Genomic DNA, 20639 nt, shown 5'->3' on the forward strand with positions numbered 1-20639 from the left:
AAAATGTACCCCCTCCCCCAAAAGTCCACTTAAACCATGCTCCTTCACAATCGACTGCAAGCTTGCATACATTTTGAAGGAAATGTAATCCAATAAACAACAAAATCCCTGCCCTACATATTTTTCTTTTCCAATTTTCCAAATTTCTTTTGCAATCATAACAATACAGAAGAAAACATCTAGAGGGTTACTTCCATTTCACCAAGACTTTTAGATTTAAAAACTTTTTTAATCTTTCAATTTTTAAAAATGTTCTTCACACAAAAGCTGAAAAAAATTATTAAAAAAATTAAGAAAATGAGCTTCATTGTTAAGATTTGTCCTGAATTTGTTGTAATACAATACTGTGAAAAAACATGTTGGTCTTAAGAAAATACTTGCAAAATGCTTCAAAAAATGCACTTAGGAACATCCTCACAAATAGCTTAGAATTTGTTAAAAACTTTCTCACATTTTTTCTTAAGAAGACTTCTGTGAATTAGGCCCATGATTGCTTTGAAAATCCACATGATATCTAATGTACACTGCACAAAGACAGGAAGTAACCCACCTAAGCATGAGTAATAGTAATAGTGATTACTACTGCCTTTAAAAAACATTAATTACAGAAAAAATGTGACATTTTTTTATGTAAACATGTTTATTAATCTTTTCAGCCACAGTGATCGACCTGTTGCAAATGGTTCCTCTGAGCAGAAAAAACCACAAGCAGACCTGAATGATGTGGCTTACAATCCAGAGAAACTGTACAAAAAATTTGTATTAAGCATTTGTACAAACAACTGATGCTTTCAGCAGTGAATGTAATATGATATTCAGCAGTCTGACTACAGCATGTTTGGCAAGCCTAAAACATTCAAACCCACTGCTTTAAAGAGTAAATTACAGGCACAAAACACACACAAGGTAAAGCTGTAAAAAGTGTACATTTGTAAAAACGCACACCATTGTGTCAAGATGACAGCTAACATTAGAATATGCAAAGGCTCTTTCTCTCTGACACATACACAAACAAACAAAAAAACAAACACAGGTTATTATAAAAGGGAACGCACAGCCTCAGCTAAAGCAACGAGGCCCACTGTGAGGCAGGAAAACAACCACATTCACACACAATGAAGCAGATTACTGGCTTACAAAAATATATTCACAGCTGCCCACTGTAGCTCTATGGCACATTTAACATAAGATAAACCGTCTCAGTCCATCACACAGCCTTCCCATAGTCAAAATCATCACATACAGGGATTAAACCTGCTCCTGAAATAACTCTTCTGCGTTCACTGACAGTCCTTAAAGTAAGTCCTAGACAAGGCTCAACGTGTTTCCTGAAAACCAGCTTTACATGGTGAAAGGAAAACAAACCCAATGCAAATCGGAAAGGCTGCACTGCTGCATCGGAAACCTGAGAGGCATCACACTCCAGTGACGACAGGGCATCCTGAAAGCATTGCTGGTAAACAACGTAAACATCAATTTAGGTACCCGTCCAAACAAAATGAAATCTATGAATGAATTATTCATATTTCAGATCAGTGTTCCAGGTGATCTGAATCATAATTTGCTGTCAGAACCGGTTTAAATTCAATGGATTTTGGAGGATTTCAGTCTTGACTTTTACACATTCCAAAAAGCCTGGAGGATTTAAAAAAAGGGACTATTCTACAATTAAAATTGATGCAGAATTACAATCTTACCACTCTTCACCTAAACAATCATTATAGGTTTGGCAGTAGATTATGGGTCGTCAGGAGTGCAGTTTTACAATCAAAAGATCTAGCTCTCAATAATTGCTGGCTCCTCCTCCTGCCCCCTCTCATTGGTTGAGCCCAATGGGCCAGCCCACCACAGCACCAGAGCGTTGTCCTGTCGGACGCCATTTGATGACATCACATTCCCCTCGTCTGAATCAGACTCAGACTCCTCACAGTCAGACGACCAGCAGAACTTACGCTGACCACTGGACGAAGCCACCAATGGCATGAAAGGGTGCACGCTGTAGAAATGAGAAAGTAAGAAAAAAGGGTAGGTAAAATTAGCAATATTTACTCAGTTGCATTTAATTATTTAGCAGATGTTTACATTTCTGTAACACATTTTCGTGTTACAGGTGCAATGCTGACAAATTGATCATAAATGTCCGTAAAGACATTTAAATTGCAACAAAAAAAGATTTCAAGCAAATGCTCTTCTTTTCTTAAAAAAAAAAAAGAAAAATCACAAAATATTAAGCAGCACTACTGTTTTCAACAGTAATAATAATAATAAGAAGAATTTTTTGAGCATCAGATAAGCATATTATAAATCTTGGAGTAATGGAAAACACATTTTTATACTGTAATAATATTTCACAAAATGAATGCAGCCTCTGTGAGCATAAGAGACTTCTTTCAAAAATGTTTAAAAACCTTACTGACCCCTTTTTTTTCAACAGTAGTGCATAAATACCACATGAATTGATAATATGCTTTTTAAGTTCTTAGTAAAAAGTACAAATGATAATTTCTCTAATTTTAATAAATGTATTTCAGGAGGAGACTAAAGGCTTGGTAGGGGACAAACCCAAAATAGAGAAATTCTGCTGCAAACTTAACCTTTCAGTACTCCTAAAATTAGGAAAATGAATTACAGAGCCACAATAAAAAAGGTGAAGTGATTATCCATAAAAGCTATGATTTTTAAAGATTTTATGAACTTTACATTTTATATATCACTTTAAGTTTTTAATTTCATACATTTTATAAATGTTATTTAAATTCTGTTAATTATACCTGATGCCATTAGTACAATCAGTGTGCGCCTGAAACTGCAGCAGAGGTTGTAGTGGCTCCTCGTTCCCATCAGGTGGCGCTGTGAGGGTGTCCCACACTGACACCACACCATCTGTGTCCCCACTCAATAGATATCGGCCAGATCTATTTCAGACACACAAATATCAACATCAGCAAAACATAAATGGATCTAATTACTATGCTGTCATTTTTAGTAAACTGGTATATCTTTATCTTACTGGTCCAGGTCAAAGTAGATACGTTGGTTTGTATTGATGTTCCTGTGCATGGAGAACAGAACGTGTCTCGGATCTCTGAGGTCCCAGCACAGGATCTCTGAATCCTGAAAGCAGTGACACACATCATTAGCTGGAGAGTTCAAAACATGCAAACAAATAACAGCGTTTCTGATTGGTGGATGTATCTGTCATACTGAATTTGGCCATATAAACCTGTGAGGGACAGAAGTACAGCACATATGAGCTCACTGACCTTGCGGCCGCCCGTGTATAGGTGATAGCCGTTGGGTGAGAACAGCAGGTGCGTAAGGCCTCCTTGGTGTCGAGCGGGCAGCAGAGCCAGCAGAGAACCGTCCTCACAGGAGTAGAGGCCGGCCGAACGAGAGTACGACCCACAGGCGTACATGGACTGGCACGAACTGAAGGCAATACAGGAGATAATGCCAGTCTGACCCTGTTTCTTGACTTAAGAAAGGTATAAAATGAGCGGGAAGAAAAACAAGAACAACAGTTCATTGTAATTAGTTTGGTTTCGTATTAGAAAACCAAGAAAAAACATTGAATAATGAGAAACTATAAAACGAAGTGTCCAGATGAGGAAGATATTTTTCAAGGTCAAAAGCTCACAACTAATTAATATAGAATATATAATTAATATAGAACCATTCAAATAAAATTCATCTGATGTGCAATCACAGGCGCACACTACTGTTCAAAAGTTTGGAGTTGTTGTTTTTGAAAGACGCCTGTTCATCAAGCCTGCATTTATTTGATACAAAAAAACCCAAAAAACAGTAAAAACATGAATACTGTCAAATATTATTACAATTTAAAATAACTGTTTTCTATTTGAATATTTTTTAATATAGTGTATTCCTGTTATGGCAAAGCTGAATTTTCAGCAGCTATTACTAGTCTTTAGTGTCACATGATCCTTCAGAAATCATTCTAATATACGGATTTGAAGTTCAGGAAATATTTTTTTTATCATCATTGATGAAAAAAAGTTGTGCTACTTAATGTTTTTTGGAAACATTTTTGATTGAGATTCTTTGATGAATAGGAAGTTCAAAAGAACAGCATTTATTAGAAATGGAAATAATTTGTAACATCATAAATGTCTTTACTGCCACTTTTGATCAATTGAGGGCATCCTTATTGAATAAAGTACTGTATTAATTTCTTTAAAAAACTAAAAAAATCTGACCCCAAATTTTGACCGGTAGATTATGTATATCAGTTGCTCCATGACAACTTGGTATGTGGCTCATCCAATCAGAACATAAACATGGAACTACATCATCAATTTTACAACATAATTTTTGAGTCTTTTTTTTGTAAATAAAATGTTACATAATTTAAAAGGTTTTTATCTAATCAAGTCAGATATTTTATGAAAAAAAAAGTCTCTTTTACATTTGCATCCAATTTTGACTGAAAACTATAATATAATATAATAGGTGGCATCTTTCAACCCTTCATCAGTCTGAACAAAGATCTATTGTGTCAAATCCAGACCAATAATTACACTAGCAGTGTTAAAACTCCATAAATGAGTCAGTCACTACAAACATGCTAAGATAATTATATCCACAGCCACTGTCTAGATCAGAGGCATGCATGCCGTGTTAGCTTAATCAAGCCAAATATGTGTTTCCCGCCATGAATGTGTTTGGAACGAATCCACCCAAACAAACAAAAAGAAATGAAATAGGATTACAGGCATTCCACACCCATGCCAGACAGCCAGCCGTCTTAATGACCCCGATTAAGAAGCGTTTGAAGAGAGAGTGATTGATGTAGCGGTTATTCCTCTACAAGAGGGACCCTCACCCATGGTGGGCCTCTGCTCGCAGTCTCTCCCAGGACGGTCGGTGTGGAAGACCCTGACGATTTTGTCAAAGCCGCAGTAGAGCTGAGAGCCGTCAGGAGAGAAACACAGTGAATGGGCCGCTGTCAGCTCATCCAGGTGGTTGTAGGGTCGAAAAGATGCTCGGAGGTCACCGTAAAATGCGTCCCATATGTGGACAGGGTTGTCTCGGCTACTGCTGGCAATGCTGAAGGGAAAAGAAAAGAAGGAAACTAGAATATACTGCAAAATCGTAAAACTTTTCCCAATGAAATCTATTGTTTTGGGAAAAACAACAGATTGCAACATCAGACTTGACAGTCAGACTGGCTTTCTTTCAAACTCACAACACAAAAGACCCATTCACAATAGATAATCTAACAAATGAAGAGCTAAACAATTTGAAGTGAAAGACGATGTCTACTGTTAAATAAAAAAAAGAGGCGGCATATGAGTACATGCCATTCAAAAGTTTGGAAAATCCCTATACAAGAGGTTTTGGTATATCAGCATGAATCTTTATTATTTTATGATGACTTTGCATTGATAAGCGACAATGTATTAAAACTTCAAGAAACATTCTAAATTCAAGTTTTCAGAACATTAGAAAATACTAGACAAATTCTATGTTTATAAACCATCTCATGTGAAAACTTAGATGATACGATGTTTAAATACAATGCTACGCTTTTACTGTAAAACTGATAAATTATTGGGTTTTTTTTTTTTTAACCAAATTACACTTTGAAAATGATCAGCAAGTCACAAGAATTTTTTGCTCACATTCTTACAGTGTGGTCACATTAATTAATGCTCGGTGAAATTTTGCAGACAAAATCCAATTATACCAATAGGTTTGCATGAGGGTGAAAAAGTTCCTTATGCAGATTTTGCTCATGTTCAAGTCTGTCATGCAAATTGACCAAGCCGATCAACAGAAAGCTGCTTGCTTTGAAAGTAACTTCTGCGTGCTGTGCTTTATACATCACTACATTATCGACAACAAATCAATTTTGTTAATGTGACCACATATTTAAAGCAAAATAAGTCCATTCGTATTCCCATTCGTAGAGAATCCTATTGAAATGACTACATTTTGTGTATGAAAATTCAATGCACACCGGTAAATGTCACCACACCTTTAGGTACTTTATTAAGCGTTAAAGTAAGTCACCATATACTGTCATTGAATTCAGTCTACTCAACCGGATATTTATTAAATTATCTCCACTTGTGTTTCACAGAATAATGTCAAATGGGTTCGGAATGACACGAGGGTGAAAAAAGTCAGAACTTCTATTTTTGGGTGAATCATTTCCTTAAGTACAGATCCGTCGTTCTTTCTCAACAGGAGGGCAACATAGTTTAAAAGTGTATAATGAGAAACTACACCAAAATGACTTGAGTCGAGATGGAGGAAGTAAATGACCTGAATACTAAGCACCTCCCCTGGAGGGAACGGCCAATCATAAGTCAGAGATAATGATCAACCCCTGTGGACATTCAAGCTGCTCTTCAGCCAATGGCAGCAGTCAGAACATTACGCTACGAATGCCTGGAAGAGCTTTGCTCAGAAACTGCTGCGTTTCATAATGCTTCAGAAATACCTGTAAACAATATCACTACAACCAGACACAAGATGACAGATTATTACTGAGTCTGACTTCTTTAACTTCATCCTCTTCATCTTTATGAGTTCTTTATGAAGTTTACAGTTCCGTCCTTGACCCACGACTTGTCATTCCTTCATTTTCTTAGTCATTTTCGGTCGCTGCAGGGCGGATTCTGTAATCCCAAACAACGTTTGATCAGAACTGATGCTGCGTGTGGGTGAAACAGCACATGCCACAGTTAACGAGCCCTCGTTAGTAACCTGCCGCGGCTATCCGTGACGACTGGCATTGATTTGGACTGATTTCTGTTCCATTGCCTTTTGTCCCTCAAAAAAACATAACCATCAAAGAGGACATCATTAAACGAGAACTGAAGCGACAGAGGACTGGAGAGGAAGAATAAGAGACCACTTACTTCCTCCCTAAACAATTCCAGCACTACTTTTAGTAAACCCTAACACACACATAGAGAGAGAGAGCTGGGAAAAATAATGGCAATTTCTGTGAAATGATTAGCACTGGATCAATTTTCACCTCCTGAAGTAGCTAATGTCTTTTTTTTTTTTTTTTTTTAACAACCTTTCACTAGTGTAACAGTATATGATCACACTTATTGTATTAACTGCGAAAACGAATGCACAAAATAAATTAACTGACAGAGAGCTGACCAAACACTGATAGAGGCAGTGACATTTGTGACCCTGGACCACAAAACCAGTCATAAGGGTCAGTTTTTTTAAATTGAGATTTATACATCATCTGAAAGCTGAATAAATACACTTTCCATTAATGTATGTTAGGATAGGACAATATTTGGCTGAGATATAACTATTTGAAAATCTGGAATCTGAGGGTGCAAAAAAATTAATTTGAGAAAATCGTCTTTAAAGTTGTACAAATTAAGTTCTTAGGAATGCATATTGCTAATCAAAAATTAAGTTTAGATATATTTACTGTAGGAAATGTACAAAATATCTCCATGGAACATGATCTTTACTTAATATCCTAATGATTTTTAGCATAAAAGAAAAATCAATAATTTTAACCCATACAATGTATTGTTGGCTATTGCTACAAATATACCCGTGCTACCACTTATTACTGGTTTTGTGGTCCAGATTCACATTTATTATAAAGGGTTTATGTCCATATTGTTTTAAGATCACTTAAAAGTTATGAATTTTTAATTTCTGCAAATGTTAATAAATAATAAAACATGATAATTTGCCATTCAGGCTTGATTTTTAATTACACTGTTGTGTTGATGTTAATTCACAATCAATTATTTAACATACTAACTATAACACATATACTGTATGTATACATATATATATATATATATATATATATATATATATATATATATATATGCATTGTTAATCCTTTTGATCTTTTATTTTAAAAATTCACAAAAATCTAACCTTTCATTGGATAATAAGAATTTAAAATGGGGGGAAATATTATGAAATAAATGTTTTTCTCAAATACATGTTGGACAATTATTGGCACCCCTAGAAATTCTTATGAGTAAAATATCTCTGAAGTATATTCACAATTTTGAGCACTCCAGGGTGATTATGAACATGGGATTATCCAGCCATGGCTTCCTGTTTCACAGAAATATAAATAGGAGGGAAAACAAAGCCCAAATTCCCTTAATCATCCATCACAATGAGAAAAACCAAAGAATATATTTCTGATGTGCAGCAAAAGATAATTGAGCTTCACAAATTAGTGAAGTGGCTTTAAGAAAAGAGCTAGAGCAGTGAAAATTCCCTTTTCCACCATCAGGGCAATAATTAAGAATTTCCAATCAACATAAAATGTTACGAAACTGCCTGGAAGAGGACATGTGTCTATATCGTCCTAATGCACGGTGAGAAGGAGAGTTTGAGTGGCTAAAGACTCTCCAAGGACCACAGCTGGAGAATTGCAGAAAATAGTTGAGTCTCGGGGTCAGAAAACCTTAAAAAAAATATTGTCAAACAGCACCTACATCACCACATGTTGATGGGAGGGTTTCAAGAACAATTCTCCTCACTCATCCAAAAACCAGCATATTCAGTTATCAGACACGACTTCAAATGGGACTGGCTTCTACGGTCAGATGAAACTAAAAATGAGCTTTTTAGCAGCAAACATTCAAGACTGGTTTGGTGAACACAGGGATAAAAAGTACCCCATGTGTACAATGAAATATACTGCTGTATTTTTGATGTTGTGGGCCTATATTTCTGCTGGAGGTCCTGGACATCTTGTTTAGACACATGGCATCATGGATTCTATCAAATACCAACAGATAAAAAAAAAAAATCAATAAATGACCGACTCTGTTAGAAATCTTATAATGGGCCATGTTTGGATCATCCAACCGTACAATAATCCAAACACAAACCTAAAAAAAATACACAAAAATGGGTCACTGAGCACAAAACCAAGCTTCTGCTGGCCATTCCAGTCCTCTGACCTGAACCCTGTAGAAAATGAGTGGTGAACTGAAGAGAAGCAGCACCAACATGGAGCTGAAAATCTAAAGGGTCTGGAGTGATTCTGGATGAAGGAATGGTCTCTGATCTCTTGTCAGGTGTCTCTAACCTCATCAGGCATTATAGGAGAAAATTTAGAGCTGTTAAACTGGCAAAAAGTATTGAATAAAAGGGTGCCGTTAATTATGGCCAACGTGTATTAGAGAAAAACATTTATTTCATAATGATATTTCCCCCCATTTTAAATACTTATTATCCAATGAAAGGTTAGATTTTTGTGATTTTTTAAAATAAAAGATCAAAAGGATTAACAATGCAGATTAATTTTCACAGCCTTCTTTGATCATATTTACCAAGAGTGCCGATATTTTTGGCCATGACTGTACGTATACATACACATACACATACACACACATATATACATACACATACATATATATATATATATATATATATACACACACACACACAAACACATTTTCTGTACAAAATGGATGTTGTTAGGCACGGTGCAAAGATCAGTCATATTTCAGAGCCAGAACTAACAGTTTTATAAATGGATGCAATCAAAACCACTCAGTCGCTCCAGAGGGTTTCGCAGAAGGTACAGGAAATGTGAGCAGCCTCAATAAATACAAGCCTTGAAATTTACATTCTGGGTTGAATCCAACAATCTCCGCCAGAGGAGGAGACAAGGCTCATCAGCACTGATCATAACAGAAGGGAAACACAGCAATGCTGATCCAGAACAATAGCAGCTTAATTAAACAAAACACAATCTCTTTAAAGATGTGCCATGTCTCTGGAAAGAATTAACTGGGCCACTTTGTAAACCAGGCAATGGAGATTGTGAAAAATGTGAGTGTGGACATCAGCAGTGATTGAAACTTGACCATGGTTAATCAGAGAATGTCAATCTTTTGGATGAACTATTCCTTTAAAACCTTTGTCTAAGCTTTCCTGATAGCCATGAATATCACATTAGTCTTCACAAAGTATCATTGTCGTTTTGTAAAGTGAAAAGCACCAGAAATATTGGAAAGAGCTTCTTCTGATCTTCCTCTAGATCAAGGGTCACAAACATTGGCATGTAGAGCCTGTTTTATTTTGTTATGAGCTGAATGAGAAGCCAAACACAATTATTCTCTGTAGCACAAACAGAATAAAACATTCACACGTAGCATATCAATTTGGACACTGTTACACAGGTCCGACTTTGTCAGCAGTACTGCCGAAAAGATAATAGCCTGCAGTTTGTTCTGCTTTGTTCCTCGCCTGCTAGCTTTCAAAACAACCACTGAGATAAACACAAAATGACCACTATTAATGAGGGGTTCAAACCACCCAGCAAACACGGTCCTTAACATTCCACACACAGACCACATTGACAGTGATTCTCCAAACAGCATAATTAAGGAAAAGGCCTGTTCTTAACACTCTTAACCCAAAGGAAACAGACATTATGAAAACGAATATTTTGTAAATAGATACAGAGTTCAAAAGTCAGGGTCAGTAAGATTTTTGAAAATAAATTAAAATGTTTATTTAGCAAAAACACTTAAATAATTAAAAGTAACAGTAAAGATTTTTATATTGTTACAAAAACATTCAACTTCAATAAAATTCTGTTCTTTAGAGCTTTCCATTCATCAAAGAATCCTGAAAAAATATATCAGTTTTCAAAAAATTATATTATATTATATAAGAATTTTATGTTGATTTCTGAAGGATCGTGTGACACTGAAGACTGGAGTAATGGCTGCTTTATTAATGTTATTAATCATTAATATTAATGTATTTTAGAATACATTAAAATGGCTATATATATTACATATTTAATAAGAATAAAACATTGTTACTTTAAATTGCAATAGCACTACACAATATTGCAGTTTTTGATTTATTTCTGTAACTAGCCTTTTTTTTTAAATTACCAACCCCACACTTTTGAATGGTGTGTATATGTAAGGGATAATCAACGGCTAGCTGCGCAGCGTCGGGTGGTTCTTCGCCTCCACGTCGTGCATTCAAATTGTTTAATGCACAGCTAGCCGTTGATTATCCCGTTTATGCCATGGTAATTTCCCAGCATTCACATATTAAAGATGTTAACAATATTTGTGCTGCAATATTTGACCGGAATGATAAAAATGACGGTTATTTTCGTCTGCATTACTATTCAACTGTAACTGTATGTTACTATGGTTACCAATGTTTATAGGAAGCGCATTAATATAGAACATGATTAAACTGACCTGGAACTACCTGCAGTTCAACGAATTTAATCAATACCTGCCAGCCAATCAGAATCAAGTATTCAGACAGACCATGGCATAAATAAATATATACAGTGGGTATGGAAAGTATTCAGACCCCCTTAAATTTTTCACTCTTTGTTATATTGCAGCCATTTGCTAAAATCATTTAAGTTAATTTATTTTCCTCATTACTGTACACACAGCACCCCATATTGACAGAAAAACACAGAATTGTTGACATTTTTGCAGATTTATTAAAAAAGAAAAACTGAAATCACATGGTCCTAAGTATTCAGACCCTTTGCTGTGACACTCATATATTTAACTCAGGTGCTGTCCATTTCTTCTGATCATCCTTGAGATGGTTCTACACCTTCATTTGAGTCCAGCTGTGTTTGATTATACTGATTGGACTTGATTAGGAAAGCCACACACCTGTCTATATAAGACCTTACAGCTCACAGTGCATGTCAGAGCAAATGAGAATCATGAGGTCAAAGGAACTGCCTGAAGAGCTCAGAGACAGAATTGTGGCAAGGCACAGATCTGGCCAAGGTTACAAAAAACTTTCTGCTGCACTTAAGGTTCCTAAGAGCACAGTGGCCTCCATAATCCTTAAATGGAAGACGTTTGGGACGACCAGAACCCTTCCTAGAGCTGGCCGTCCGGCCAAACTGAGCTATCGGGGGAGAAGAGCCTTGGTGAGAGAGGTAAAGAACCACCCAAAGATCACTGTGGCTGAGCTCCAGAGATGCAGTCGGGAGATGGGAGAAAGTTGTAGAAAGTCAACCATCACTGCAGCCCTCCACCAGTCGGGGCTTTATGGCAGAGTGGCCCGACAGAAGCCTCTCCTCAGTGCAAGACACATGAAAGCCCGCATGGAGTTTGCTAAAAAACACCTGAATAAGATTCTCTGGTCTGATCAGACCAAGATAGAACTTTTTGGCATTAATTCTATGCGGTATGTGTGGAGAAAACCAGCCACTGCTCATTACCTGTCCAATACAGTCCCAACAGTGAAGCATGGTGGTGGCAGCATCATGCTGTGGGGGTGTTTTTCAGCTGCAGGGACAGGACGACTGGTTGCAATCGAGGGAAAGATGAATGCGGCCAAGTACAGGGATATCCTGGACGAAAACCTTCTCCAGAGTGCTCAGGACCTCAGACTGGGCCGAAGGTTTACCTTCCAACAAGACAATGACCCTAAGCACACAGCTAAAATAATGAAGGAGTGGCTTCACAACAACTCCGTGACTGTTCTTGAATGGCCCAGCCAGAGCCCTGACTTAAACCCTATTGAACATCTCTGGAGAGACCTAAAAATGGCTGTCCACCAACGTTTACCATCCAACCTGACAGAACTGAAGAGGATCTGCAAGGAGGAATGGCAGAGGATCCCCAAATCCAGGTGTGAAAAACTTGTTGCATCTTTCCCAAAAAGACTCATGGTTGTATTAGATCAAAGGGTGCTTCTACTAAATACTGAGCAAAGGGTCTGAATACTTAGGACCATATGATATTTCAGTTTTTCTTTTTAATAAATCTGCAAAATGTCAACAATTCTGTGTTTTTCTGTCAATATGGGGTGCTGTGTGTACATTAATGAGGAAAAAAAATGAACAAATGATATTAGCAAATGGCTGCAATATAACAGAGTGAAAAATGTAAGGGGGTCTGAATACTTTCTGTACCCACTGTGTGTGTGTATATATATATATATATATATATATATATATATATATATATATACACACACACACACATACATATATACACACACACAGTGGGGAAAATAATTATTTGATCCCCTACTGATTTTGTAAGTTTGCCCACTTAAAAAAAAAAAAAGCAGGGTTTATCATTTTTATGGTAGGTTTATTTTAACTGATCGAGACAGAATATCAAACAAACGATCCAGAAAAAAAGCAGCATACAAATGTTAAAAAAAAGATTTACATATTAGTAAGTCAAATAAGTATTTGATCCCCTACCAACCTGCAGGAATTTTGGCTCCCACAAATTGGTTGTGCGCACATGTGGAACACAGAATAGTCCTGTCACTTTAAGAAGCCTTTCCAATATCTTACTATTTATAGCTTTATTATTATTATTATTAACACTATTGTTGTTGTTATTACTACTACCATTATTATTATTATTATTATTATTATTACTATTAGTCCTCTTCCTGATCCTCCAACCTCCCCTGTCTCTGATGAATAAGTTTGTTAATATTGTTATTGTTGCTACTATTACTAATTACTAATTAATACTATTATTATTGCTATTTGTCATCTTCCTCACCCTCCAACTTTCCCCTCATTTCTGATAAATTGAGTTCATTACTATTATTATTTATTTATTATTGCTACTACTATTACTATTATTACTTATCTCCTTCCTCATCCTCCATCCTCTAATTTTTGTTATTAATGCTATTATTATTATCATTACTGTCATCATTACTATTATGGTTTTCTACTATTGTTATGTCTGTTGTACTTTTCTACATGTTCCTTTGTTTATATACTTCCACCCTCACACCCAGTCACACCTACACACACACACACACACACACTCACTCACTCACTCAAATCATGTTGGCTGTCATGCATGTTTTGTTGATCTTGGTTATTTTGTATTTGATTTGTCACCTGTAAATAGTATGTCTGTTTGCATAATACAATTTTTTTTTTAAATTTAAAAAAGAAGATACTCCTAATTTCAGTTCGCTGTGTGTATAAAAGACTCCTGTCCATAGAGTCTGTATCTTCCATTCCAACCTCTCCACTATCATGGGCAAGACCAAAGAGCTGTCAAAGGACATCAGGGACAAGATTGTAGACCTGCACAAGGCTGGAATGGGCTACAAGACCATCAGCAAGAAGCTTGGTGAGAAGGAGACAACTGTTGGTGCGATTATTCGGAAAAGGAAGAAATACAAAACAACCATCAATCGGCCTTGGTCTGGAGCTCCGTGCAAGATCTTGCCGCATGGGGTAAGGATGATCATGAGAAAGGTGAGGGATCAGCCCCAAACTACACAGGAGGAGCTTGTTAATGATCTCAAGGCAGTTGGGACCGCAATCACCAAGAAAAACATTGGTAACACACTACGCCGCAATGGATTGAAATCCTGCAGTGCCAGCAAAGTCCCTCTGCTAAAGAAGTCACATGTACAGGCCCATCTGAAGTTTGACAATGAAAATCTCAATGATTCAGAGAAGGCTTGGGAGAATGTGCTGTGGTCAGATGAGACCAAAATTGAGCTCTTTGCCATCAACTCGACTCGTCGTGTTTGGAGGAAGAGAAATGCTGCCTATCACCCAAAGAACACCATCGCTACAGTCAAGCTCGGAGGTGGAAACATTATGCTTTGGGGCTGTTTTTCTGCTAAGGGTACAGGACGACTTTACCACATTGAGGGGCATATGGACGGGGCCATGTACTGCAAAATCTTGGACGAGAACCTCTGCCAGAACACTGAAGATGGGTCATGGAGGGGTCTTCCAGGCCAGCATGACAGTGACCCAAAACACGGCCAAGGCAACAAAGGAGTGGCTCAAGAAGAAGCACATTAAGGTCATGGAGTGGCCTAGCCAGTCTATAGAAAATCTGTGGAGGGAGCTGAAACTTCAAGTTTCCAAGAGACAGCTAAGAAACCTTAATGATTTAGAGAGAATCTGTAAAGAGGAGTGGACCAAAATCCCTCCTGAGATGTGTGCAAACCTGGTGACCAACTACAAGAAACGTCTGACCTCTGTGCTTGCCAACAAGGGTTTCTGCACCAAGTACTAAGTCATGTTTTGCTTGGGGATCAAATACTTAGTCTTTTTTTAACATTTGTATGCTGCTTTTTTCAGGATTTTTTGTTTGATATTCTGTCTCTATCAGTTAAAATAAACCTACCAGTTTATTAGTTGGTTATTAAAATGCTTTATTTTCAAAAATGTCCAATGATATTTTCATAGAAGCCTGATAAAAATGCTCATTTGAAAGAAAAAAAAAAAATCTCAGATAGACTCAGAATTCATAATGTTTTATATATATATATATATATAAAAACTTGTTAAAAACAGCTCTAGATGCTTTTATTTAGATTCAGGAAACCTTGAAATAGGACAGACAGAAAAACTCACAAGCATGTGTCTGGGTCCATAGAAGTCATCTTAGGGAACCAGCAGTAGTCATAGATGGTGTCTCCTTCTGCCATCTTCAGCACTGGACTCTGAGTGCACACAAACAGAAACAGCATTAGGGGCTCACATCCTGCGTACAGAAAATCAGACTGCTTACACAGACTGTTAACAGATTTATATGTATATCAAGGGTTTGGAAGTACAGTAAAAAAAGTGATCCTTTCACTCCAAGACTTTCAAAATGAAGATGTTGGTATTAAATGGATAGTTCACCCAAAAATTTCAATCCTGTCATCATTAACCCTGTATAAGTATCTTTTCAAAAAAAAAAGAAAAAAAAAAGTTGATGGTCCCCATTGACTTCCATAGTATTTTTTTCCACTATGAAATTCAATAGGGACCATCAACTGCTTGGCCACCCATATTCTTCAAAATATCTTCTTTTGAGTTCAACAGAAAAACTAAACTCATACAGATTTGGAATAACTTGAGGGTAAGTAAATGATGAGAGAATTTTCACTTTTGGGTGAACTATGCCTTTAAGTAGAATCTACATTTAAATTGTGTCACAAGCCATTTATCATCTTGAACACTGGCCTAAAATCAGTTCTACATACAAAGGAAACTGATCTCAGCTTAGTAATATGCCAAGATATTCTAGAAGAGGCTGACCATTTCAGAAAGCATATCCCATTGGCTGCTGTACAGCTCAGGCGGGAGGTTATACACACGAAGAACATTATCAGCGCTGTTTGAGACAATGCAGGAACCATCCGGAGCCCTGCAGAGAGACGTCATAAAGAGAGATAGACAGCACATTAGCATCTCTGTGATACAGTTTACACTATACAGTCATCATAAACAGCTTGCTTTCATCAGTGATCACCATTTGCAGCCTCTGAGGTAATTCTCAGCGGTGCGAGTGTACTCGGCCCAGGAGCCTGTCAACATCTGAGGGTTCTGGCTGAAGTCGAGGCCTTGACTGTGAACACAGCAAAGAGACAGCATTGAGCCGCCACACAACGACCAGCTGAAAATATCTCTGTCCCACTGCAACTGTGTCACAACGCATTTGTTCCCACCATGTTCTCTTTCACAACAGCTTATGATGAGCGGTACACTTACTAGCGTTGCTCAGCAGACTTGTCTTCTGAATCGTTCTTCTCAGGCTCATCTGCTCTGTCCTCCTCATTCGGTCTGAGCGTTTCTCTGTTCTCTGCTCCGTTTTGATGCCATTCCACGTCTCCTTCAACTTCCTCAGGTCCCATAGCCTGTCCTGTATCATCAGTCTGATGACAGGCAACTGACAGAATCAAAATAGCACGGACACCTTAGTTGACAAGTAAAGTAAGATGCTGATTTGTGGTACTTGTATTTATTAACAGATTTTATAAAATGTTAATTTTATGCATTTCAGATTTGAGAATTTAAATTAGATAAAAGGAAAATATGCAAAAAAGAAATTAAAAAATCTGTCAACATTTCCTCACCTTGTTGATCTAAACACATTCAACCTTTTTTTCCACAGATTAGAAAATTAGGTAACACTTTACAATAAGGTTCATTAGTTAACATTAGTTAACATGAACTAACAATGAACAACTCTATTTTTATTAACTAACGTAGTGTAATAAATGTGTTGATCATTGTTTGTTCATGTTAGTTAATACATTAACTAATGTTAACAAATGACACCTTATTGTAAAGTGTTACCGAAAATTAAGTATGTTGCATGATATAGCTTAATGGTTGCTCTTTTCCAAACAATTACAATAAATGTGGAATGAGGCTTTTTAAGCTTCAAAAGCATCACAAAATATGACTTGTGAAGTCTTTTGAAGTTTTACAACAATATTCTCTGAAGCTGCAAAGCTCTATTCATCGAGATGGCATGGAAAAGAGAGACCAATACATTTCAGTTCAGGTTTGAAATTTCATCATTTTTTTAATGACATTTTTGTTTTTGCATGAACTATTCCTTAAAAAAACTTTAATGTGCACAATATAGTATGAACATACAGAACTTAATGCTGTATTTATGTATTTTATTGTGACAAAACACATTTTTGTGTCAAGTATCTGTTGTCCAAAACTTAATTTATATTATATTTCCCCCTTAACACGCTACTAATTTAATTTAATTAAACATAAGCCAAATATTAACTTGCATGTTTGTAATAGGGTCAGTTATTTAGTGAATCATAGGAACTAAATAAGTAAACACACATTTTTGTAAGAATGGGTACATTCATTTTCACAGTATTTCTAATTAATGTATAATTAATATGTACTAAGTAATGCCCTGATTTAAATGTTTTGAAAACAGAAATGGTTTAATATTATGTCCACTCACATGATGTAGACCTCAGTCATATTAGTAGATTTGTAGAATCTGTTATGTTTTACATAAAGCAGGTCACCTCATATTATATATTGAAATATATATATATATATATATATATATATATATATATATTGATCCATCTTTACTAAAAACCCAGCTGAATAAAATGATTTCCTCTGGGGGTTAATAGCTACACAACCAAATCCAATTATATACATATATTTAAACATTTATGCCATAGTCGAGGGAATTGAGGCACTATTCTCTACTTAAATGTTAACTGACTATCTGTGATTAAAGGCAGTTATACCGGAAACGTGAACAAGATTCAATGTCATTCACATGAAAAACCATGAAAAAAGAGAGCTGCCTAACTATAAAATTGGATGCATATGAAAGACTAAAGGACAAGATCCATGTAATTCTTTAAATATGGCTGTAGGAGTACCACATATGGAGTTTATATCACATATTAAGACATCAGAGGGGCATATTGACAGTATGCCAAACAGGATGCTGTAAATCAGATGTTATAAAGTGCTTTTAAAAAAAAAAAAAGACAACGGCCTCACCTTCCTCTAAAGTCCCAGCTGTACCTTGGCTCCCACATGTGTCCGCTGAAGGCACCACAGGCGTCTGTATCATTTGTAAATCAAGACCTACATCTTCCTGCTCCAGTCGAGGCTGTTTTGCTGCTGGTGCTGCTTCCTCTTCCTCTTCCCCTTCCACCTCTCCCTGATGATAAGCTTCATGAGGAGGTTCTCCATCAGCTTCTGCGTCCTGTCCTGCACCACCATCACTGCTCTGAGCTGCACCGGACATCCCGTTTTCAGAGGTATCTCTGTGTTCAGTGGCCTGTAGAACATGCACAATTTATATCATTTCAGTCACGGATTTCACATACAGTGGCAGTGAGCGTTTAACTAACTCGGACAACAATCTGCAATAAGATATACAGTATTAAAAAACAGCAAAAACAGTTATAAAAACAGTGATATCACTTATAATTATATGAAACCCATAAATTTCTTACTAAATTAATAATTTCTGCTATATGCATATCAAAGTTTCAAAAGAAAATAGGCAGAAAATACAACCTAAGGAATACTTTACCTTTTGATCAACAAAATAATTTATAAACGATAATGAATAATGATGTGTAAGGCAGGGACTTCTCAGAATTTAATTTTACTGTTTTATAGTACCGTATTGACCCGAATATAAGACGTTTATATTCGGGTCAATACGGTTTATATTCCCCACCAGTAAATACTGGTAAAATGTACCAACAATGACATTTAAAAATATACACTTTTTCATATACCATAAAAATAACAGGTAGCCCATCTGAATTATATAACATTTAGTCTATCCATCTCATAGTAGCCTACCAAAATGTTATTATCAGTAGAAGTGAAATCTTATTGTAGTCTTCAAATCTGGGTACTGTCTTATGTTTTAAAATCACTTACAGAGGAAGTTTGGTCCCATCAGGCTAACATGACAGTCACGACTCGTGCCGCTGTAAGCTTTTCTTTTTCTTTTTTTTTTCACACAATTTTAATGCGTGTATTGTTGACATGTCAAAGTGTAGACCCTGAATATAAGACAACCGCGTTTTTTCAGATGTATTTCCAAGAAAAAAAACATACATGTATGTATGCATGCATGCATGTATATTATATATATATATATATAAATATATATATGCGTAGTTAACAAATAAAAATTGGACTGTGTCCTATGGTGTGACAAAGCAAAAATGTATCTTCATTCTTAGAGTTACAAATAGCATGAGAGAGGTTTATCTTCAATGTTATTTTTTATTTAATTTTTTTAAATTTTTCCGTTACACCCTAGGACACACTGATACTTCAACTACCCATATATATACACACATATATGCATATATATATATATATATATATATATATATATATATATAAATAAAATTGTGTTTACTACAAAAATACAGAACTATACAAAACACATTTAATATAAACAATATGTAACATTTGACAAATATTTTATTGTAAAGACATATGTATTGTTATTTGTTAGCTATAATAAGAGTTACTTTACAATAAGTTATTTCTACACACAGACCTATATAATGCATCATTTTACATTGCCTATAAACGCAAGTTAATGCGTTTTTTTACCTCCAGAAGCCAGAACTGCTAAATTACATGGAGCTACTGTCTTAATAAAACTAATACACATATTCTAACATACAGAAAGTTTGCAGGTTTTGCGGTTGCACTCTTAAAATTAGGAATATTTTTCAGTGTAACAGCATTTTGACTCGTCTAGCCAAAAAGAGACACTCTACCTGTTGTTTCTTTAATTCGTATCAGTCGTGTCTTGTGCTCTGGATCTTACAAGTCAGATAAAATTCCTCATTGCATGCGTTTTACTAAATTCAGATTAAAGTTTCCGAGCATCTCAACTATAAACGCGTTGCGTTCTACCTACAATACACAGAAACTCGCGCGTCGTGTTTGTAATCACAGGGCGCCGCCATGCCTGCAGAGTATGCGTTGCCAGGTCACCTGACTCTCGCGATATTTGCTTCACAATCCGCTTCCACACAGATGGGACGTTTTCGACAGAAATCCAACATTTAATCAGTATTTTACCATTTACTTTAAAATTCATGCATTTAATGTTTTTTTTTTCCCCCTCCCAGGAACCACATAAGCTAAGACACCGTGTTTTGTAACAAAAGGTAGATTTATATATTTATTACTAATTTTAAAACGCAATAATTTAATACTAATTTTTTTATCAGTATTTTAGTTATTTAAATGTTTTGTAAATTGTCCTTTGAAAAATGTTTAACATTTTATACACTCACATGAGATGCAGACATCAGTTGTTTTATAAACTCTTATATTTTATGTAAAGCAAGTTATGGAGGTAGAAAAATGACAACTGACC

At 36.1% G+C, this 20639-nt stretch overlaps 1 protein-coding gene across 2 annotated transcripts; it reads right to left on the reverse strand.

Moving 5' to 3' along the window:
- Positions 1-16: 16 nt before the first annotated feature.
- wrap53 (WD repeat containing, antisense to TP53) lies at positions 17-20265 on the reverse strand. Of its 2 annotated transcripts, XM_058783389.1 has the most exons (12): positions 20032-20265; positions 19172-19296; positions 18272-18554; positions 16481-16658; positions 16242-16337; positions 16028-16136; positions 15356-15444; positions 4844-5067; positions 3264-3475; positions 3011-3114; positions 2772-2915; positions 17-1996 (listed from the first exon to the last, which is right to left on the reverse strand). In XM_058783389.1, the coding sequence occupies exons 3-12, from the start codon at positions 18519-18521 to the stop codon at positions 1777-1779; spliced, it is 1626 nt and encodes a 541-aa protein (XP_058639372.1). In that variant the 5' UTR covers positions 18522-18554; positions 19172-19296; positions 20032-20265; the 3' UTR covers positions 17-1776. The 2 variants fall into 2 exon arrangements, with proteins under 2 accessions (XP_058639372.1, XP_058639371.1); XM_058783388.1 differs by lacking the exon at positions 19172-19296 and having other exon boundaries at positions 20032-20264.
- Positions 20266-20639: the final 374 nt, after the last annotated feature.

The sequence above is a fragment of the Onychostoma macrolepis genome, chromosome 07 (genome assembly GCF_012432095.1).
Source record: "Onychostoma macrolepis isolate SWU-2019 chromosome 07, ASM1243209v1, whole genome shotgun sequence".
Taxonomy (NCBI): domain Eukaryota; kingdom Metazoa; phylum Chordata; class Actinopteri; order Cypriniformes; family Cyprinidae; genus Onychostoma; species Onychostoma macrolepis.

Coding starts and splice junctions, on each gene's coding strand:
- wrap53 (XM_058783389.1), bottom strand. CDS start 18,521: ATGTCCGGTGCAGCTCAGAGCAGTGATGGTGGTGCAGGACAGGACGCA. Junction 2,916..3,010: donor ATCTACTTTGACCTGGACCA/GTAAGATAAAGA, acceptor TGTCTGAAATAG/ATCTGGCCGATATCTATTGA. Junction 1,997..2,771: donor GATTGTACTAATGGCATCAG/GTATAATTAACA, acceptor TCATTTCTACAG/CGTGCACCCTTTCATGCCAT.